Source organism: Microchirus variegatus, assembly GCF_963457635.1.
Source record: "Microchirus variegatus genome assembly, chromosome: 3".
NCBI lineage: Eukaryota > Metazoa > Chordata > Actinopteri > Pleuronectiformes > Soleidae > Microchirus > Microchirus variegatus.
The window spans coordinates 20561210-20585298 of NC_139804.1; the positions used below are offsets into that span (position 1 = coordinate 20561210).

General features: G+C 40.0%; 1 protein-coding gene across 1 annotated transcript in view; it reads left to right on the forward strand.

Moving 5' to 3' along the window:
• Nucleotides 1-24089, forward strand: part of ulk2 (unc-51 like autophagy activating kinase 2) — a 32135-nt gene that overhangs the window by 1075 nt on the left and 6971 nt on the right. The window contains exons 2-14 of the mRNA XM_083886312.1: nucleotides 2707-2799; nucleotides 2990-3031; nucleotides 13203-13235; nucleotides 14174-14210; nucleotides 17822-17995; nucleotides 18483-18556; nucleotides 18648-18749; nucleotides 18834-18892; nucleotides 19758-19840; nucleotides 19947-19997; nucleotides 20103-20191; nucleotides 20599-20767; nucleotides 21873-21930. Of these exons, the coding sequence (XP_083742438.1) occupies nucleotides 2707-2799; nucleotides 2990-3031; nucleotides 13203-13235; nucleotides 14174-14210; nucleotides 17822-17995; nucleotides 18483-18556; nucleotides 18648-18749; nucleotides 18834-18892; nucleotides 19758-19840; nucleotides 19947-19997; nucleotides 20103-20191; nucleotides 20599-20767; nucleotides 21873-21930 (1064 nt within the window). The remainder of the gene's footprint in view (nucleotides 1-2706; nucleotides 2800-2989; nucleotides 3032-13202; nucleotides 13236-14173; nucleotides 14211-17821; nucleotides 17996-18482; nucleotides 18557-18647; nucleotides 18750-18833; nucleotides 18893-19757; nucleotides 19841-19946; nucleotides 19998-20102; nucleotides 20192-20598; nucleotides 20768-21872; nucleotides 21931-24089) is intronic.

Consider the following 24089-nt stretch of genomic DNA (forward strand, 5'->3'; position numbering starts at 1 on the left):
GAAGACATGACCAAAATAAGTTATTACAATTTTGTAAAAAAAAGAAAGGGAAATCTAGTAATATCAGTAATCATTGCGACAAATGTGATATTGATGATCATCATGACAACTGTCGGTTAACTAAATAATATTTTTTAATATAAAATTAAATGTGTCGTGTGTTCACTTGTGTTCAAGATAATGTCACAATTGATATAGTCACACTGTACACTGTCCATCCTTCTTATTAGTCACATGCAATAACCAATCGTATTAAAATGGATGAGGAATATGATGTGACCAAGATATCTACTATTTAATTCCCATCATCCTATCCTGTACATGCTGTTCAGCATTTTTCCACCTTGGCCCAACAGGAAGGTTGAAACCACCTGACCAACAGACGATAATATGACAAATAGGCAGTGTTGGTATGGGCTCTTGTTACACTGTAATATCACATTATTATACTGTGCAGCCTCATGTGACTTGAGGCAGGACATTCAGCTCATAGCATCAGTGCTTCTGTTTTTGTTAAATATTTCCCAATAGGACACCTGTAAAATTAGCATTATTATTATTTTGTCAAAATCCAATTAATTGACATTTTCACAGATGTTTGCTGCAGTGGCAGTGCAAAAATATTTCCAAGTGTGCATGTGTCTGAATTTAAAAGGATGTGCACTAAAGCCACAACTATCAATAACAATGATCATAAATCTCATAAAAACTGTATTTTTTAGTTTTTTTCCCAGACAAAACAAGAATGGATAGCAAAATGATCAAACATCATCAATAACAAAACATTACAAGTCACACATTGGATGTGTAATGTGAGGATGTATGTTGCACATACAAAAATGTCACTTTGTCAAATTGTCCAAGAACCACATTAAGTATGTTTCTTTAGAATCTTTCCCTGTTTGTTACAGCGGTGTCTGGCTGCAGTGTCACCGAGGCTAATCCCCTTTGTTGCTCACGCCACATATAATTGGCTATGATTTCTAAATGAGATCATATCTTAGTCTGGAAAATGAAGGCATACCTCCATCTCTGAAGTATGACTCTGAGCAGAAAGTATCAGCCCGCCCTGCACTTCTAAATTTCCATTATTGCTGGGTGCATCACCAAGGCATTGTGCCCACACCTCTCACCCTCCAGCAGTACATGAATTCCTTCCTTTTCTTCTCCAAGTATAGCCTTAGCAGTTTAGTCACACTTGGCTGAAGGGGCATCACTGAGCTGGAGAAAGAACGATGTGCCAGCCTCTCAGTGGTGTTCACCCGCAGAATTTGACTCCTCATATTAACCTAGATTCATGTGAAAACATGTCACTTAATGCAAATAATGACTTGCTTGATTTTCAGCTTTACCTAAAGTACACACAAACAGTATGGCAGTCAGCTGAGTTTTTTTTGGTTTCCGTGGTTGGGTGTTTGCGTGGGCAGCACGTCCTGAGCATCCTTCAGCTCACGTGAACTCCAGAAGTTGTCCTCTTCACAAGCTGATCTGGAAATAATAGCCCAGGGAGAAAATAGGTCTAACTTAACATCTAGTTCTAGTAACAGTGGTTACTGTTCTTGTTGACCTCAGGTGACCTGAATTGCTTTCAATAACTGCCCCCCCCATCCTTCTTGTTATCTCTTGCACAGACATGCTGATAATGTTGTATACACACAACAATATAGCAATAGAGGTTGATTTAAGTTACTAACAGGCACCTGTTTGGTGTAAAATCATTTAAATAAAAGTTAATAACCACTCTGTAGAGCTATTTAGCATAATTATGATAAATATATAATATGTATGAGCTTCCATTTATCTTATTTGCTATGGCGGACAAATGTATAATAACTCTCATATTTAATTGTTTCAGAAAGTGGCACAACAATGCTTGGTGGTAGACGACATCATTAAATGTTAAAGACTGCCTCGTCTTAAAAGCCAATAAAATGACGGAGATAACAGTCTTCTCTTTTATCGTTCCCTTAATGGATTGGTCCATTATGCAAAAGAGTCATCAAAGATGAAGAGGACAGGCTAAAATCATGATATGATACAGTGGCCATCTACTGCACATGGTCTATATTATGGGTTTAAACTAGACCTGAAACAATAAGTAAGGACAGAAAGTGTTCAGGAAATGAACGACTGACTTTAACCTGAGACATGCCATGTCAAATATGATAAAATGTGATAAATACTGGAAAAACTGGAATGATATTTAGTGATTGTGATTTCTTTACTGTCACCCCCAACACATCAGTATTTTTGAGCAAACATAGCTAAAAAGGACACAGCGGTTGATAGTGGAATACAACCCAGTATCTCTTTATCTTCTCATATATTGTCTTAATTGAGTAATCATCCATGATGAGCCTTTCTTTCAACTCGAAGGTTGTGGGTTCTATTCCTGGCTCCGTTAGTCTACAAGCCGATGTGTCCTTGGGCAAGACACTTAACCCCACGTTGCTCCTGACGGCTGTGTGAGTGGGTATGAAAGATGACTGATAGAGAAACGTATGTGAGTGAATGGGTGAATGGGAACTGTAGTGTAAAGCAGCTTTGAGTGGAAAGACTGGAAAAGCGCTATATAAATACTTTACCATTTACCATTTTGTTGTGAATCTTTGCACTGGCAATGAACTGCTGTCAGATGAAACTATGTACTGTTTGTAATATTATTATTAATAATATTTCCTGTCCTTCCTGCTCTCTGCCCTACAGAAGACTGACTGGGAGGTGGCCATTAAGTGCATTAATAAGAAGAACCTGTCCAAGTCCCAGATCCTTCTAGGCAAGGAAATCAAAATCCTGAAGGTGAGTATGATACTAAATAAGCCTTTCACTTATCTGCTCTATGCACTTTAAGAGTAATTTGATGTTGATCTACTGTGAGAGCAGTCTTCTTTATTTCCCTGATAGATCTGTCAATTCAACTGAGTCTATTTGCTGCCTGTTCAGTGTCAGTGCTAATGCATCTTGTTTTTCTACTCTGTTTTTTACACAGGAGCTACAGCATGAAAACATTGTGGCACTTTATGATGTACAGGTAGGTTTGTTTTTACTTTGTTTCTGAATTACGTTCTATGAGCGCATTCATGGATTATACATTCAAAGGACACTTTATTAGGAACGCCTGCTTATTCAGGTAATAATGAAATCAGCCACTCGTGTGGCAGCGATGCAATGTATAAAACCCAGTAGGGAAGAGGAAAAGCTGTTATTTCACCTGGCATGATTATTGGTTTCAGACAAACCAGCCTGATTTGAAGTGCTGAATCTGCTCATCTAATACCTGGTATTTGTATCATTTTATACTGGACAAAATCACTTGTTCGGAGTAAAAAAAAAACAAAAACACCCTGAATACCTCAAAAATGCTTTACTAAGCACAAAAGTGAAGTGGCTGCTGTTGCATGTGACCAGAACCCGATTGAGGGCTGCACATGTCTGCTACGCTGCAGTGACCATGTCAGCTGTGTGGAACTATTTTTAGAGACAAGAGGAAATAAGCAAAAGGGCCAAGTGCCATTTTGTTTGGGAAAAAAGAAGCGGCAACATTTTAACATGAGTCATATTCCTGGGCTGTTTATGTTTTTATTTTTGGGAGCAGAGCTTTTGTGACTCAGTTGTAGCTTTTGTGTTTTTTAAATGGCTGGCTATGGCTAGATCAATGCATCAGTACCACTGTGTTATTAACTGCTTAGTAAGGAATAAAGAGACTGTGTTGGACTGATCTTGGTATTGGTGGATACTGAAGGTTGTGATAATGGTGTCAATATTAAACATGGTAAAAGTGGAATCAAGCATCTCCCGGCTTAATTATTTCTGAAACTGAAACTGCTGATCTCTTGACATTTTCTCACACGCGATAAGAGACTCGACCGTTTAAACCCAGTGGAGCCAAAAACAAACAAACACACAAAAACCATTCAGTGTGCAGCTACCCTTTAGACAGATTATCTACAACAGCAGAACACTGTGTCACATTTCAATGTCACAGTGCATCTTGCTGACCATGTTTATCCCTTTATGGCCACAATTTGCAGTTGCTCTAATGGTTATGTCCAGCATGATATTGCTGCATGTCACAAAGTAAATGTCTCAAACTGGTTTCCTGACTTCAGTGAACTTCACGTGTGAATCCAGTACAACAGCTTTGCTGGCAGCATGAATGCACTGCTGATAAATCTGCTGTAATGATGTGTTGCATTCATGTCAACTGGAGGCAGGGTCTCACAGGAAAGTTTTGTCTTATTGAATCAATGACTCAAACAACTGAGGCTAAGGAGACGAACTCCCCAGATGAATTATGACTTTCTTAAAGCTGCAGTAGGCGGGAAAAAAAACTTGTGTTGAGGTCTGAAATACTTCAGCACAGCTGTCTGTCCTGAGCTCCTCTCATCAGATGAACATGGATGGACACATTTGTTTCACATGTGTCAGTTGACCTGACAAAAATCGCTCCATCTCTAAAACTCTTTGCCAATATTGATACCCATTTGCAACATCGCCAGCAGTGGAGCAGTGCTTTCTGTTTATCCACCAAAGGGACCTGTGTACAGAGTGTACCGTTTATAACCAATCAACACTGAGTACTCAAGTTTATACAGTACAAACAGTAAGACTTGCATATGTGGTCATTTGGTGAATCACTCGCCCTGCTTTGTTATAGCTGCTCAGAGGATCTGTTATCATGTGGTGTGTGCTCACAACAGGTACTCACCCATCTAAACACTTTTTCCATGACTGCATAGAGCTGACCGTGAAACTGCAACAACAAGCTTTTCTAAGCAAAGTCTTCAGGAGACTTTTGGCCGAACTATGAAGCCTGTTGTACAGTATGTAGTAAGTATGATGTATGACAGAGTAGTGTCAGAGTAGTGGATGAGAGGGTATTGTGCTGAATCTGAAAGACCACTCTATCTGCTGCCCATCTGAGGAACCTATATTCACATGTTACATGAGCACATGTGAACAACAAATCCTTTGTAGCTGACTAGGAGCTCGCCATTGAACAGATTCCCATTAAAATGTGTTTTGAAAAATTAAGACGCAATGCTAAAGGCAAAGTATTATCCCTTCATAGCTCATCAGGGAAATATTGGATTTTCATTGACTTGATAATTATGCTTCTCACTGTGTGAACATGCAATAAAACGGATCTAAATCTAGCTCTCATCTTCAAACTATTGTTACCAGTAGTCCTATGGAGTTTTTGTTATATTGGTTTTTGCTATTTTGAATTCCAAAAGGAGAAATGGACAGCAATGATGATGAAACACTTCCCACATTGTAGTGGTACTTAACTGTATTTGCGTCAGCCTCCCACTGGGACACTCCTGAGTCCTGACTGAACCATCCGTCCTACCACTTCTTCATTTGTCTCTCCACTTTCCCACTCATGATTTCATCCATCCACCAGCCCTGTTCTTGTGAGAGGGAAGTCCAGTCATTTAATGGTGGAACTGCTTCGACAGCCAAATAAATATTTATATTTATATGAAGAATATTTACGAAGTAAATTAATAAACTAGCAATTGACAATGATGACAATGACTATGATCTTAGAGATGATATTAAAAAGTGAGAAGTGGAACATGTAGCAATGATTGAATTTGCAGCATTACTTGAGATGATTTAGAATGCATACAGTCATTATGTAAGTTTCCTGGGTCACTGAATTGAGCCAGTGCTGTGAAGACAAGTAAAGCCTTGCTGGTTGAAGTAGAAATCTTCAACCAGAAATCTTCAAGTAGAAATCTGTTTGAGAGAATGTAGATTTGGATGTGTACCATTGTCTTCTTTTATGTTAGATATAAGGGAATGGTTGACAGCAGCTGGTTCATGTCGTATTGAGACCAAAAAGGGAGGTAACACCAATGATTTACGCAATGTGGAAATATAGAGGCCTATAGTTCTGGACATTCCCTTTATGCTGCACTGATCTTCTGTCAAGCATTTATGTTTAACCATTGCTTCAATGCAAAAAGAAAAATACAGTATTGGCTGATTGGAATCCATTCATACTATATGTATTTAGTGGTGTTTATTATATACAATTATTTGTCCAAGGTTTAGTGCTTTGAAATTTACAGGGGACGCACTGCCGGAAAAAGGAATGTAGAAATCAATTGTGGACTTTGCCACTGTCATGGCTTGTCATGGAAAAACCTACTTGACAGACACTGAGATATTGCTGCTGTGCCTGTTATGATGTATTCTCAGTCCATTAAAACCCACTTTGTTAGTTGTTTGGTTTCACTTCAGTCCATCCTTTTTCTGTTTCCTGTTGTTATGTACAATTACTGAGCTGCTTCTGCTCAGCTTTAGCCACCGAGTCTTGTCTCATTTCTTACGAGTCACCTTTTTCTTCACTCCCCTGCAGTATTGATCTGTCTCTTGGTAGCCACTCTAATGGTGTGCGTTTCCTCTTGTGGCGTCTTTCAATAGACTCTGGTGTATTGCATCCCTTTGCTAACCAAGACCAACTAATGTCTCCCACTTTTCTTTCTCCTCGTTTCCATTGTTTCTATTCACCATTTATGCCATAGGTTTAGTTTTTTCTTTTTTTGCCCTTTATCAACCTTTCTTCTTTCACCCCCTTTGGCTTATTTCCATCTTCATCAGCCCATGTGCTGTGTGACTGGGTTTACCCAACGGAACAGGAAATGTAATATGAGCTGGTTGGTGCAACTGCACACTATTTAGTCACATCTAGCTTCTATTTTTATTCAGAAACCAATTTCAGATTTACTCGCATCACATAGACATTGAAAGCCTTATTTGAAGACTTTTCTTGTATAGACTGTCTGAAATGCATTTCCAACACTTGACACAAAACACTTTGGTACAAGAAAATCAATAATTATGGGTTTGGTTAAAGTGAGAACTTTGTTAAAATGTGAGGACGCTCGTGGTGAAAGAAGTGGAATAACTGAACACTGAAATTTGGACCCAGCTTTATCAGAACTTATCACATTGCACCTGTGAAGCACAGTTACCTATATAAAAGTCTGATGATAATAACGACCTCTCTGACTTGAGCAAACCTGATTTGAAAAAACCTGAGTCAGTGCAAACTCATAAAGAGGGATGATGATGTTGAGGGTTTCTGACCTTTTGATAAGCATGATTCTGCTGATGCAGTGGCTCACCTCTGGTTACTGGCACTGTGGTGTGGATTGAGACCAGAGAAAGTTCAAACTTATTCCAAAATCTAGTCAGACTATTGACTTTGTCCCAGAAGGGTATAAAATTGACTCTGTGCTTTTGGTCAGACTAAAAACATTGTGGGCACTAAGCACTCTGTAGATATACAGTATAAGTAGCCACATTATAATTGTGTTTTATCCAATTGCTCTTCTTAAAATGACTGCTAATGAAAACCTCAAGTCAGTCTAATCCTAACAAAGCCATGTCTGTACAGGACATTTTCAGCTACTTAAGGAATGCCTCTGTCTGTCAGTTGATCTTTCCATACCCAGAACTGTTATATAAACTATTACAAATCCCATGCAAACACCCATGGTTCCCACAGGATGAATCTCAGTGACTCTGCTAACTTTTGCTGTAGCACTTTTCCTCTTGGTTTACATTTGTGGCTTTTAGTATCTCAACAACCAACCAAGGCAGTACTATGAAGTTATTTGATATTAATGTTTCCTTTATGGTACAAGATGCATTCAAGCCTAATGGCATTCTTGTAGCCATCTGCTGTAGTTGGCATATGTAAATGTGATACACTAAGACAATGAACATGGTAAATAATTATATCCACTAAATGTGAACTTAATTAACTTAAAATATTGCCAAATGATGAACATAGGTGCTGCAATGTTCATCATTTGTGGATTTCTGGTAGCTCTGGTTAATGGCATTGTCCTGAACCTAAAACCAGGGCCTAAACTCTCTTTTCTTCTGTGAGGTCACTGAAGCTTACAGCTGACTGTGTGCTTGTTCACACTGCCGCGTGGCACTGCGTTCACTCAGCGGCATTGATGGTGTGTACACTGAATAAACAGTGAATGGAAGTGCTTATGGCCCTTTGTATGTTTGGCATAATGTGTGACACACCAACACACTACCTCAGCACGTATTGTGTCTTTTGGTCAATGCACAAGAGGAATCAACTGCAGTTCTCAGGACTTCTGACCTTTTTTCACTACATGTCAGATCTATGAATTCAGTGTAGTTAATGATATGGGATAAGACATATGAGCAATATGCAAATGAATGTAGTATACAGATCTATGTTTACAATTTATCATTTAGACTGTGTTGGCAACAGTTTGTTGTATTAGTCCTGCCACACTCCTGGATAAAGCAATCTCCAGCTTAGATGCAGTATTGAAAAATATACTCGTCTGAGACTGCTTTTTTGTACCTGGCACCGATATTACAACAGACTTCAACAGAGAAATTTGGAAATGCTGACAATGATGCAGTTACCCACATTTGCTTTCTGACTGGCTCTCAACAGTCGTGACACGACTATCATTTGAGAACAAAAACCCCTGCTAACCCAGACTTTCAGATTCACTTTTACCTCATTGGTCCCATGAAATAAAACCCTGCACTAATTTTTCACCATTGTGTTTCTTGTTAGTAGTAGTTTTTGAAAGTACATTGGAAAGGAGAGTAGAGAATCTGCTTGTTTCCACTTGCACGACCATACCAGTATACATGAACTGTCATGTGGATGCAGTTACCTTTGATATGTTATAGTTTTCGTGTTTTAATACTTTTTGGAGCAAAAAGTAGTAATACAGATGAAGCTTTTAAGCACATGTCTGATCAGCTCCAACTCCTCCTTCATGTATGAGGTAGATGAGGTGTCTTGTGTCAGCTATATGACTCGCTCTCAGTCATGCTGCACATTAAAGGCTCACCACGTGCGTTTCATCAAAAAAAAGAGTAGGAATTTGTACTTAAATCTTGAAAAAAAAGCCCTTTTAAATCATCATGAGTCACTTTCTATGTCGCGTTTTATCTCTTCATATAACTTTGGAAATATTCAGTTTTATTGTTGCTTTGTTCCTAAACCTGAATCAGACATGTGTAGTATTCATGAAGACTGCTATTTTTCCTGTGACATAACAGGAACATAAAGAAATGGGTGGAGATTCAAATGAGGAAGGGGGTAGGTTGAGATTTTTTTTTTTGCTCCTTATGGACATTGTGTTCTTGCCCAGAGATGGGCCCCCAGTCTACTGTGTGTTTGTGTGACTCCTAATTACACAAGGTATTGAAGCAGGACTGACATGACGACAGCTTAAAAGGGAAAAAAAAGGGGCTGTTCTTGTTCTTGGATACTTTCACAGAGTTGTTTTGGAGTTCATTGACTTTTCCTAGAAAACCTGCATTGTGAACTTCCCTGGGCTCCGTCTACATTCCTTTGCATAGCTTTGCTTTTTCCAGGTATTCATCCGACTGAGACGGAACCTGAGAGTTTTAGTTACTGCTCAGTGAAGCACAGACACGCACTCAAACACTTTTACACCAAAATGAGTGTATAGGTGTTCTCAATGCAGGTTATGCCTGTTAAAAAAGCAACCGACTTCAGGAAAGTTATTTAAATGGGCCTGATGTGTCTCACTTATCGTTATCTAAAACTCCATACTGGAGTGTTTTGGTTTGAAAACGTGTCTTAAAAATTAATCCAGGCCCCAAACTATGTTTGCAGCACAATCCGGGAGTCAGTTTGCATGGCTGGTCGTGTTAGTATAGCTGTGACATCCTCAATGTGGTCTAGGCTTTAAAGGGATACAGTGAAGCTATGGTGTTTCTCGATTAAGAACGTTGTGGTGTGCAGTTGACAGGACTGATTGCAGTGTTTGTGCGCTCTTAAATGCGTCACAATGCCCAAGCGTGGTCGGACAATGTGTGCGTCCTCTCAAGCTTTTTGGCTCATTTAAGGCCTCTGCTTACGTTCCATGTTCTGTCTTCAAAGAGAGTTGCATTTCTGCATTCCAGTACCATGTATGAGCCCATTAATGATAAAATGACAGTACATGTCAATCTGGTATTCCACACTGACAGATACATGTTAACCTTACATAATTAGCTATTGTCATTTATGCTGTGTTTCCATCATGGGGCGGTTCGGTTTGGGACATTATGGTAGGCGTTACTTGGCTGCAAACTCAAATGCAACACAGCAGACAACAATGGTGGACATCCAGCAGTCCATTCTTTCCTGCTCAGTTTGTGGTTGTTTGTCAATATGTCAAGCTTTATATGAGAAATCCATCGTATATTTACACCAGTCACAAGGGACTGATGTCTTTCTGTCGCCAAATCAGCTGACTGACAGAAGCGTACCATTTTACTGTGGTAGCCCAAGCGAGTGGTGCCCGAGAATTGAACAATTGAGGCTGTTTATTTTGATACTATTCCTAATGGAAACGCAAATAAAAATGTACCAAACCACTCGGTGGAAACACGACTGAAATCGTACAAAATCTAAATTGACCCCACAGTATTGGCCTTCCTGGACCAAGTAACCCTTGACAAATACTGTGCAGTTTCAAATTGTATACAGATGTCAGTACCTACTGTCAAGGACATGTTGATTGCGACATTCAGTTCAAGCAGAACATAGCCTATATATTGGCCTTTATGCACATCTTCAGGGAGATTGTCCTCGCAAGCAAGAACAGACGTTAACAGTGCAGAGTAAGGCAATTGATGGAGGTGCCACTTTTGTCTTCATATATTATAATACCATAATGCAGCATTCGGTGTCTGAAATGTCAGATATGAACTTCAGTGTGTGACGTGATTAATATGCTTTCTTATGGGGCGTGAATGTGGCCATATAAGCATATCTGAAAAATAACAAATTGTCAACCTATGACGTTAAAAAACAGCCTCTCTCCCTCATTACTCAACATTCACTTCCGCTGGATAATCAACGAGCAGTCCTGGCCTTTTGCCCTGGGAACGCAATAAAGGTTTACTTATGACCACCACTGACGCAGTCGTCTGTCATTGTGTGCTGCTCCCGTCACAAAGTGCAGAAAACTCCAGATTATGCTCGTCTCTTGCGTATGAGAAACACGCCGGCTTTCAAATGGGTGACACCCCCTCCTCTCCAGCATAAACACACACAGTTCCACCATCCTCTATAGCTTGACCCCATCCCCCATTTTGTTACGTAACATTTTACTACTTGTGCTGAAGTGTGACGCAACAACTGAGCAGCTGACCAGACCCAGTGTTGTTTTTCTTTTTTCTTCCATTGACTCTAGTATTTTTTTTGTTTTTGTGTCACCTATGTTTCAGTGCCTGAGTAATCATGTTGTGGCAGTTGTCACATCTTAAGATAAAGGGTCTCAGGATGATGATTAATTTCTCCTGCTTGCGAAACACCATCTAAATGTTACAGTGAGTGTGACAAGGTTGTTGTGACAGAGAGGTTATTTATATGATGGTTGTTTTGGAATATTTTGTTCTGGAAGGGGATGTTTTTGAGCCTGGCCCTCATCTGGTATTGAGTCATGTCCAAAGTCCAGCAATTTTCTTTTCAAATGGGACAGTAGTATGTGACCTGTAGAAAACATTTGTTCATGTAATCACTTTGTTTGGTTGTTACATTTATTTCTGTGAGCTGCTTCTCCTTTCTAAACCCTCATAAGCAAAGGCCCTATTTTCCTCTGTCACCACCTGCTTCTTGAAATTCATCTCACTCCTTACTAATTAGGCAACAAACCAGACTGAGAAAAACAGCTAAAGTCATGTGAAAAGGCCACACATAAAACGGAGGAAACTGAGGCACATGGATATTGATATAAGCAGCAAAAATGTTCTTCCTTTTCATGCATTTAACTCTGCACGTGTGTTGAAACAGGACAGATGTATCCCTGGCCCAATGCTCTGCTCCCATCCCCCCTCTTTTACAGATTGTAGACCACAGCCACATTATGTAATCCCCCTGAACCCCCCCCCCCCCCAACACACACTCATTCTCACACATACAGTGGGCATGAATACTGGTGTTCCATCCCCCACCGCCACCTGCCCCAGTTGGAAAAAACCCACAGTATTTTCAAGTGAATAGTATGGTTTGATGTGGCTGTAGCTTCTGTTCAGTGTGGGCGAGAGGTGTTGTCTGTGTAAATTGTCCAGTAGGCAGAATATGACAAAAAGAATATGTTGAGGAAATCAGAGTGTCTTGTTTTTTTTTCTTCATATTTATTGGTTAATCGGACACATGCTCAAAAAACATGGACGTTTGTGTTCGTACGCACAGCTCCTGTGGGTGATGTCTCGATACGTTCAGCGTTACATTGCATTAGAGGATTGAAAAAGACTTGAGCTACTTACCAACCAACCAACCAAGCTCATTAGCATGGGGTCACATGTCAGATGACATTCATAGTGGGACAGTGCAGGAACTACTGGTCGCACGTTTTTTTGAATTGTACGGAAACTATTTAAAAAAAATACTGTAGTGACTTTAGTTGGCAGTTTATTCCTTTACGTTCTGTGTTAATACAACTGTGTAAGTAACATTTTAACACGTATCACTCAATATTATGCAGCCTAGGAGCAAACGTCAACTTCATTTTCATTCTATGAATGACAAAACTATGTTTTTGAGGCCTAAGTAATAGATATTATAATAGTGTAGAGGTTTAAGGCTTGTTCATTTACTCAGTCTTTATTGGTTCCACTTTTTTTTTGCACAAATGGCAAAGAGGAGCTATTGGCTTCTTTATTAAAAGGTATACTATATTGTATTGCACTGTATTAATGTGGCAGCTGCTTTTGTCCAAAGTCAATATTCTGTAATTGCCAATATTTTTTTTTTTTCATCATCTTTGTGAAAATTAGACCAGCATGTCGCATTCAAAGCAATTCTGATCTTTGTTGATCATAGCTACATGTGATTTGGTGATTTAATATTTGTATTAAGGAGCAGTTTAACAGGTGTACCCAATGAAGTGGCCGGCAAGTGTACATACATTTCCTAAAATACAACAGTTATATTTACATTTTAACTGAGTAGGTGTGTTCACATTGACGTATTAATTTCTAACAGCAATTCCTAAAATACATGTTAAGAAAACACTCATAAATAACAAGTTCCTCCAGCGGCTGTTTGCTTGTGTGAGTGTGTGTGTGTGTGCACGCGTGTGTGTATGAGTATGATGGAGTGGACAGCTGCTTCAGGATAAATAGCTTCTGTAACTGATTCTTTGTCTCTTCTGTTCCAGGAAACACCCAACTCTGTTTTTCTGGTCATGGAGGTAAGTTTAGAAACGTGACTGTGTGGATATTTCATGAGTCAGAGCCCATATGCTCTTCTCCTGTGTGTTGTGTGTGTGTGTGGGGGGGGGGGGCTTTTTAAAAAAAATGTTCACTTTGTTACTTACAGTAAAAAAAAACATTTAGGTCCAGTACCTTACATGTTTTTGCTGTTAAGAGCAATGCTTGTGATGACATAAGCTTTACATTTGCCCAAACCACTAAAAAGCACCCGAAGCAGTCACCACATACACACAGTAATATCAGTATTCCCCTCCTCACATGCTTTACTGCACTCACTGCCCCCTCCTGACAGGCTTCTGCTGCGCCTTCTCCTCTCTTATTTTCTTTTCACACTGTGTCCGAATTGTCCTTTGTTATCTCACCAACAACCTCACTCTTGGCACCGTCCCCAGCACTCTCTCTACTCTTTTTGCTGCTGCACTCCCAGCTGGCTGCAAGATTGAAAACAAACCATTACCCAACCTCAAGTTACTCAGTAAAAATACACCCCTCCGTTTTCTAGGAATCAGGTTCCACGAAAGTCTTTCAGTGAAATCTTGTTTAGATTTGAGTTTGAGGATCTCTGCAGTACAGCACTTTGATAATATTTCAAAAAGTATCTAAGTCGGCATGATTTATTTATTTATTAAAGATACAATTTGACGTCATTTGTTCCAAGTATTTTACTTTTTCGTAACACACCACACCAACCTTATCCATCTGTTCTTGTCCCCCATGAGAAGTAACTGCACTTCAGCAGTTAAATTTGCTGTTCAGCAGATTAACCGACGAGACTGCTATAATCTGACCTAGGGTTTTGGCAAACACAGACACATTTTAACATACATGCCTGTTTCAAGTGACTGTGCTTCTCTTTGGACATTGTTTAATCTGAAATGTAATTGTTGATAGTCAATGTATGTCTTCCCACACACAGTACTGTAATGGAGGTGATCTCGCTGATTATCTGCAAGGTAAGCATCATACCTTTTTGGCTCTTACACACACATATGCACAAACACACATGCATTAGTTCGCACAGCTATTCCTCATGTTCCTAATCCATTTAGTACGAGAAGCTTTATGCCTAACCTTAATCATAACCAGTTTATGCCTAACTCTGAATTTACGTAACCACAAAGTTTTGGTTTCCATGAGGACCACTTGGTTCTGACAAGGTCAGTGTTTATGTCAGAAAAGATCATAAATAGGTAACAAATTCAAGTACACACAAAACACACACTCACATTATTGTTCATCAACACAAAGTAACTAATGTTGCAGATGAGGAATATCCATGTGACTGCAGTTATTATGAAGGGAGAGTTGTGGATTATGTGTGTGATTGCACATGTATTATCCATGTGTGATGGATAGTAAGTGTAAATATTGAGAGTCTGTATTATGTGAGAACGTTAGAGAGTATGAGTGTGTGTGTCTGCATGCATGTGTATGAGACAGAGAGCTGGCCTGTGTGTTTCTGAGGATTTCTATGTGGGGGCTGTGTGTGTGGGACCCACTGCTGCTTTGCACAAAGAGTTCCCTCTCTTCATCAGCACACTGTTTATCATTGTGATAGTTTATAACAAAGGTCATCATTTCTAGTTGATGGGTAAAAGGTGCCTAATGGACATATAATAGAAAGTGGTGTTTGGAAGCACGGTGAAAAACCTCTAATAGCAATAAAAATAATGGACAAATAGTCCAAACGCTGTTGCGTACTGTACACACAACACTAATTATTCAGTCCTTGTTCTGGTCTAGTCAGTGAAATGAGAATATATAGATTTATACATATAGATTTAATTAAATGCTGTTACATAGCAGGCCGTCTCCAGTGGAACACTACATTAAGAAGAAGACATAAGCTCATGCAATCATATCTTCCGTGACAGTAGCGTTACAGTTACTAGTTTTGCATTACCACTGAGGTGTAGCCATTGCTGTTGTCAGTGATGTCATGGGTGAAGGATGTCTCACTCTGACATCTAGGGTGTAAAGTTGCAATAGAGTAAAACCAGAATGCCAAGTTTCATGTTTGTTTAAGCAGTGTATACTATGGAAAATGTTTGTATCAATATGGTAAGGCCACGCAAAGCTAAAATTAAAAATATATTTTTTTTTTACATTGAAATTACAAGGAATGATCACTAAAGGAAATTGAGATTTTATTCTCTAGTAGGATTTTTACATTTAATTATGAAAAGCGTCTAAACTCAAGGTCCATTTGTAAGTGGTCTACCAGAGCCTTTAGCTGCAAGCTGCACATGTGGTGAATTCAATGAACGCTCTTGAACGCTCTTTAGCTAAATGCGAAATGCTATTAATAATTTCTCTTTCTGCAAGACAAAAAATTGTGTCCTTCACCCATGTCCATGACAGGTGGCATATACCTGTATTCTGTCGTCTATGTGTAGCACAATATGTGTGACCACGTGGATGAGGACCATTACTGAGTATGAATTTAAGTAGTAGCATATATAGCACTTTTCTTCATGGTGTTACAAAGCACTTAACGCTTTAATGTAAAAGAGAAATGGGAGGAATGAGGAAACAAAACAAGCCTGTAAGGCAACATTATGGATGCCAACTGCCATAAAACAAGTAGCAAAAGTATTTCAAGTCAAAGAAACAGTTGATTAAAAGTATGTGGCCACATATATAATTAAAAACAAATTAATCAGACAAAACAATGTAAGAACACATTTAAAATATCTATGAAGTTAGAAATTTCCTATGTGGGGTCAATAAAATCTAAATGTATGCAGATTAAATAATCTCAAAAGTAAATTACAAGGTTTTAAGATGTTATTTATTAGATGGTAGGGATATGTTTTTGCAATATTAATAGGAGAGTGCCACATAACAAGATCAGATTTTAGAATAACCAGTAAGGCTCCAACTGTTGAACTAATTTGGCATGTACCTGCCCAACCATTGAGATCAAGGATACTATTTCAAGCTTTAAAGGGAAGTAAAAATAATAATTAAATCATTATGTAAGCTCAAGAGGAGCCAGTGAAGGGAAGCAAGGACAGGACTGATGTGCTCATATTGTGATTAGCCGAGTAGCAGTGTCAAGTCGAGGATACATAAATCATTAATACAATCATTGTATTTTGGAGATGAGTGGTTGCTTTGTTTTGGAGATCTTTTTGAGTTGAGGAACACCTTTAGCCTGCTCATCAAAAGAGAGTTTAGAATCAAAGATGAATTTCTTGTCACCTGTGTGAGATTTCCAGACAGAGTTCAGTGCACCAAATAAAATTGCCTCAGACTTTTCATCAGTGAATTAAAGAAAGGTCTGAGAGAGCCATGATTTTATAGCTGCAAGGCAGGAAAGGAGATTTTGTCAGTTTGTGGATAGTGTACAAGCATGGATTTCAGAAAGCGTGGTGAGACCTTGATGTTGAAGAGGCCTCCAGCCCCATCACACACTGTCCCCAGCTCACCCCACTGCTCCCATGCTGCAAACTCAAATCCCTTCATATAAATGGCTGTTTGCCAATAAATCTCTTAGATAATCAAACACGGATGGTTAGAAGCACTGATTGTGCTGCTGGAACTGCCTTCCTTATCTCACTGAATGTTTGCTTAATGGAGCTGTCCCACATTTCATGCAGTGTACAGAGTGGGTTATGGTCAGACGTAGAAAAAAGGCACGTCCAGCAGTCTCTGGTGGTGTGACACTGATAGCTGTGGATCTAACACAAAGTGGATTTGTGTTTACACCGTTAACAGTGTTTTTTGCCCTACTGGCTCCCCATCCTGGACTCATCAGTCACTCGAACGATGTTCTTATCAGTGGCTGGCTTCTGTGTTTTACAAGGTGTTTCGCAGGCCTTTGAACTCTGCTGACCGTATTTTCCTTATATAATGAGATCTGGCTTATAAAAGATTTGGCTGGTAGTTACAGCAGTGTCAGGTGTGTCAGCAAATTAGTCCACTGTTGTGGGCTAAGAACAGCTGAAATCCCAGATTATTGTTGGTAAGCTGACGTGAGAGAGAGAGTGCGTTTTACATTGGATTAGGCGTTAGTTAACTCCCTCTGGGGAATAGGCCCTATTACTGTAATATGTTAATTATACACTTTTGAGGTAAAGTACTTTTTCTTGATTGTAGAAAACCATTTTTAGCTAATACCCTCATCATGTCACTGCAGAAGCACAGGACATCTCAGTATAGCTTCTTTCAGAATTTAGGAGTGTGCTCCTAAATTCTGCTAAATTCAAGTCGGCATCGATTCCTGGCCTGAACATTTTACTGTATTCTAGTAATATTCTCTGGATAATGCCCATACTTGTCCATGTGAAAACTCCAGCAGAACATGCTGGGTGCCACTCCTCACCTGCATATTAAGGACTTTCTCCTTTTCTCCTTTTTCTGGACTTCATGTCTGAGAATGAGAAAGACCTTTAGACTACCTTTTGAGACAGTAATCCAGGCTTCAGGAAGCAGGAACATGTCAAAAGTGGTCCCAGCTGTTGTTCCATTAGCATAAGCACATGTGTACAGACAATGACAGACAATGACATTTTGATCTTAATTTTGAGTGACAGTCATTTTGTTGTCTCCCCTCTTTTAGCCAAGGGTACTCTGAGAGAAGAAACACTGAGAGTGTTCCTTCAGCAGATCGCTGCGGCCATGCGTATCCTCAACAACAAAGGAATCATCCATCGTGACCTGAAACCACAAAATATCCTGCTATCCTACGCTGGACGCAAGAGGTCAAACATCAGTGGCATTCGCGTCAAAATAGGTAAGAGAGTCATGCAGACATTACTGGCTTGCAAATATTCTGTGGAGCAGTGACTCCCTGTGAGATCTGTTTGAAGCTATAAAACAGATCCTTGATTTAATTGGCTTGTATACCTACCGACTGTGTTGGTCCAGCTGTAATATTGTTTGGTGGCTGTTATTGAAATGGTGTCATGCATCTATCCATTCTGAAAGGTGCACTGGCCATGGAAGAGAGCATTTTATTTGTGTATGTGTACGTATGTTTTGTTAACAAAACCTTGACTGTCCACACTCCAAACATCATATTTTGGCAACTGGACTACTGTAATTAATACATTCTTGACAGGTGTGCTGGCTGTCTCACCACAGTCGCAGCTTTGTTTTGAGTTCATGTGTTTGCCACCCAGGTATTCTTCACTCTCCAACAATGGTGGTTTGTGTTACTGGTAATAATAACACTAATACTGACTGGTACTGGTGTATGTTGTGTTTTTTTTTCCCTGCAGCTGACTTTGGCTTTGCACGATATCTCCAGAGCAACATGATGGCTGCCACACTGTGCGGGTCACCGATGTACATGGTCAGTGTTTGTGTGTGCTCTGCCAGCAGTATGTTATAGAAGCATACGTCTAATTACAGTAGAGCCTAACCTGTTACCTCTGTCCTCCCAGGCCCCAGAGGTCATCATGTCCCAGAATTATGACGCCAAGGCCGACCTTTGGAGCATAGGGACAGTCATCTACCAGTGTTTGGTCGGCAAGCCACCATTCCAGGTAAATCCTGTTTAAGTTTTGTGACAAATGTTTTGTAGACTACTGTATCATTACATTTGATAATTTGTATCTTAATTTGTTCAGGCCAATAGTCCCCAAGATCTGAGGATGTTCTATGAGAAGAACAAGAGTCTACAACCTATGTAAGTTACACTGTCTATTGACTCTCCTCTCATCTCTGTTCTACCCTCTGTGATTGAGAGTTGTGATTGCATGAGTTGAGGCCAGCAATATGACAGCTCATCAAATTAAATCTCCAACATTTATCAAACAGAAATGTGAGTGTGTGCAAGAACCATCCTCAAAAAAACGAGTAACAAACCTGAGATGGAAACAGGAGCAGGGAAGAGAGCTAGAGTTAGAAATAGTAGTCTTTCCACACACACACCCATTAATGATAGTGTATTTGACCTCTGCATTTAACCCATCCTTACACACCAGTAGTGAACACACTCTAGCTGGGCGCAGGAGCTGAACTTTTTAGTGCCCGGGGAGCAATGGGGATTAAATGCCTTACTCGGGGGCACCCCAGCCCTTGACCTGTCCCAGGAAGTGGTAAACTAACTGACACCTTGCACTTGCCTGTGTTCTGTGACTGAAATCCTTTTAATGTGGAGATGCAGCAGCAGCAGTAGCAGTAAGAGCTGATTCATTTGATCTGCTTTTGCAGTAACTTAATATAGCACTCAGATACAGATACTGAACCCAGTCTCATCTTCTGTGAGGTGTAATAGTAGCAGGTGAATCTCACTATCCTTGGCCTTCATTATACACATTTGTGTGCATTTATTTTTTTTTCTTTGAGGACAATCAAGATATTTTTGGCCGGATAATGGCCTGGTCTGCAGGCAGCAATACGTTGTATTTCCTTAGACATTTCTGGCACAGTGTGACATGCTGTGAACTTTCTTCTTATTTCTTACTTCTAGATTCTTATTTGACACAGGCTGTGGGCATCTTTGAAAAACACATTAATGTTTCCTTGCTCTCGTTGATCTCGTTACCCAGCATCCCAAGAGAAGCTTCACCACAGCTTAATGACCTTCTACTTGGATTACTGCAGAGGAATCAGAAAGATAGGATGGACTTTGGTGAGTGCTTACATAAAAGGGATGCCTTTAAAAACTTACATGCCAAATATATGATAAATATCAATTTTGGTATTAATGTTTTGTGTTGAAACTCCTCTTTCTGCAGACGCCTTCTTTAGCCATCCTTTCCTGGAGCCGTCATCGACCATTAAAAAATGTAAGTCGCTCCCGAGCAACATGTAACGCACTCTATGCTTGTGTCTATGCTTATGTTTTGTTGTTCAACCTGAAAACACGACTACTGTGTATTTACTGACCACAGCGTGTCCAGTGCCGGTTCCCAGCGCCTCTAACACAGTGACGGATTGTTCCTGTGGTAGCTCGCCGTGCATCCGATACAACTCTCCTCCTGTGAGTTTGATATTTCTTTATAATGTAAGATCCTCATTTAGAGGGGGTTACAACTATTGTGTATGTATGAAAAATATAAATACAAATAATTTTTAAAAAGTCACCATTGCAAACAGCTCTTAATGTATTCCCTGCTGGCTCAGCTGTCACTAATGTGTCTACTACAATCTCTGCTAGTGTAAGCGGTGCTGCTAGTTAAAATAATCTCTCAGTGGCACAACTCATCTCGCAGCAGTGGTGGGAATACAGGCTGAGTCACTTTCTCAGCATGTCAGTTTTCTCTGTAATGATGTGATTTCATTAACTTGACAAGTCAGCACAGTGTTGCCAGGATGTCTTAACATTGCATCAATCAGGACCCGTGCTACAACGTTTTCCTCTGTCTCTCTCCTCCTGTGAAAACACAGTCTCTCCCAGACATGCAGACTCTCGCAGAAGATGGTCTTTCATCCCCTCCACTCGGTCCTCCTAACTTCCTTCAGCTGTCCAAAGAGTCTGCAGGAAGCACCAGCAGTAAGAACTCGTCCTGCGACACTGACGACTTTGTCCTGGTGCCCAACATCTCTATTGACAGTTGTAAGTGTAATCAGACAGTCTATTCATACAACTCACGTGGTTTGTGTCATTTGAAATCAATGCATTATAAGATATGAGATAAAATACCATTCCTCTAAAGGTCAAGTACAACACAGTACATAGAGGCTACATCCATACTACCATGTTTTCTATCTACATTTAATTAAGTTAAGGTGGCTGGTAAGTGTACATCACATGACCATTCACATACAGTAGACATGCATGTGCCTGTGTAAAGAGAACATTTTTCCATTGCACTGTTTGCAAGACAAGTAACAACAGTTGTTCAGCGTCATAAGTAAGTGCAGGATTTCTTTTATTAGACTAATGAGATGGGGAAACTGAGGCAGATAGTGTTAATGGTGCCTTTTGTGCAGTGCTGATCATGGAGTCTTGACTAATGAGAACTATTCAAGAAGCAACCTCTCGTGACTGTGTCATTGCTTTCAAATGCTTCTGTTTCTGCCCATCCAGAATAAAAAGCAGCCTTGTGGTTTTCACACTAAAATGGAGCTCGCAGCATTTCCAAAAGTGACTGGATTAGAGGCTTCAAAACTCTGGTGGAGTGTAGTTATATTGTGATATAGTTTGGAAAATGAAAACAAAGTAGCTGATGACTTTTTAAAACAAAAATGTAGTAGTGTATGAACCTAACTAAAAACTTGCATGTACACGTCCAACAGATCAATGGATAGATATGCTCTGACATCTGTTTTATACAACATAGACTTGTATGCAGACATAGAGAAATTGCATTCACTCACTCCCAGCAGCACACATGCTCACACACACTCACTTAGCACATGTCACTAAATCCACAGCTTGTAAATTAGACAGCTGCTAAGCATTTCATGTTGTAATTGAAGACTGCAGCCCACAAAGGGGAGGCACGCACATATTCACCCAAGTCACTGGTAAAATGAATCCTTGTGCTCTGCACCTGCTGCAACACGAACACACCTGCTCGTCCTCCACACTGACAATAGACAGAGTGAAAAGCTCTGGCAGTGTCGGTGACATTTTAAGTGCTGTTTCAATCAGCTTTTACGGATGATTTACACATTTGTGACTCTTTCATCATCCCTGATCTCCTTTTCTCCCTTAGATGACCAACCGATAGGAGCTGGTCGGAGGCCTTCCAGCGAGTTCCTTATGTGTGGAGGGTGAGTATGATACAGTGCATAATGTAATCAACCCTTTAAACCCACATCACCCCATAGTCATTGTGACAGATAAGCTACAGTGTTATTTGCAGCAGGTCAGTTCAGATCACAATAGAAAACATAGGTATTTTTTTTAGCCAACTAGCTCAAATCAATGTCCTTTGTGTCCTTCAGCCACCTGCTGGGATCATGAAAGTCTCCAGGACTGTTATTTTGGGGTTCGGAGGTCATTTCGGGAACCACTGCGCTGAGGGATTAACCATCCATAGTCCATTAGAAGGCAGACTGAAATAGATGAAATAGAACTAATTTGTGACTGTGTAGTCATAAAAATCCATAGATGTTGACAAGAGTCATCTTCTACCTCTTTGTCCTCCACATGAGAGTTGCAGGGGGAGTTGTGCCAATCTCAGCTGACATAGGGCGATAGGCGGGGTGCACCCTGGACAGTTCACCAGTGTTGACAAAAGTCATTGTGGAAAATAGACTGTGTATGCAATGGAAGTGTGGCAGAATACTGAGTGTGTCTGTGTGTTTATGTTCCCTTCTTTGTTTCTTCATGTTGCTATTTCTGACTCTTTGACCACCAGAGGCACAGCCTTATCTCTGCTCACACTCGCACTCCATTAACACACCCTGAAATCTGCATCATACCTGAGACAAACAACACGATGGTGCTGTGATAAAAACAGCACCTGACCCACCAAGGGCTGCGGGATAACAATAGCCTCACACGCTATCTGAAAAGTGTAACTGTTGTTATTATGCCTCGCTGTGCTGTGTTGGTCAACTCACAACAAGACCTGTGCAAACCACAGTTAGTAGACTTTACCCTCAGTACTCATTATACTGACTCCACAGTTCACCTTTAGAGTTCATTGTTGTTCTGCCTACTTACAGTTTCTCCATTTTTATACGCTGCATCATTGCCATGTACTTCATTATGTGTTTTGGCTATACATTCAAATTTAGGTAAAATTTAAGTGGCATGTATATGCATATATCACTTGATATCTCTGACTCTGGGGCCTTGAGGGTTTTTGCAGGGCCTTAAAAAGCAATTATGTTTGTTAATGTCATGATTTATTTGTAAGATGAAAGATCAGTGTGGACCTGATAACCAAGACTAAAAACACCCCAGTCACAATTCACAGCAGCACACTGGAACTATAAAGCTGGCATGATTCAACAATTTTTGTCTACATTCACCACAAATCCCACAGGTTTATACCTACTTCTTTGCTTAAACACAAAGACACTTTAAGTCACGAAAATAAGTCCCTTCCAGCGCGACAGTGGTCATAATGAATGATGAATGAGTCCTATGTAATTTTAGTAACACAACAATAGTCATCATATACAGTATATTACACGTTCTCATGTCCAGTAGTTTCCCCTGCTGTTTCTGGTGTTGTATAGTTCCAGAACTGACAGAGGTTGTGTGAAACCTCGTCTACCTTACTCTTTCCTTTCTGCAGGTGTAAATAACTTCAAGCCAAACAGGTCCTGTCTATCTCACCCTGCTTGAACTGTTAATGCTTGACGGTTTTCCTCCCGCCCTGTTCTACCTTTCTAACGGCTTTTTCCATTAAATAACTCACTGCTGCTTTCATAAATTGTTAACCATTGACACACGAATAACCTGTTCTTTTTTCTAATTATAGGATTTGCCCCATGCAATTTAGAGGTGCATGCAAATCAACAACTCTCAATTCACAACCCTGTTCATCCACTGTGACCTGTGTGTCTTGTATTGATTAGTGTCAGGGAAGAAGAATTGGACGGAGGAAGATGAACAGAAAGAAAGATAGATTCAGTCATTGCTAAGAAAGCCAAGAGATAAGAAAAAAATACAAGCCAGACAAGACAAGCAAATTAGGGAGCAGGATAAGCAGAAGCTTTACGATGAAATGGGTGTTATACCATCCCCCTCTCTGGGGCTGCTTGGTAACAACCAGGTCAGTATAGAGACGGCTGATTTCACTCTAGATCTATTCTCTCTCCATTTTCCATCTGCGTCTTTCTTTTCAAACAACAGTGCACTGACCTACAAATCTCAGTCTCTTTTAACGAGAGAGAACAATGTTCAACTCCATGATAAGCCTCTGCTGAAATCAATAAATCTTTTCACAACCTAGAGACAAATAGCCTCCATTATG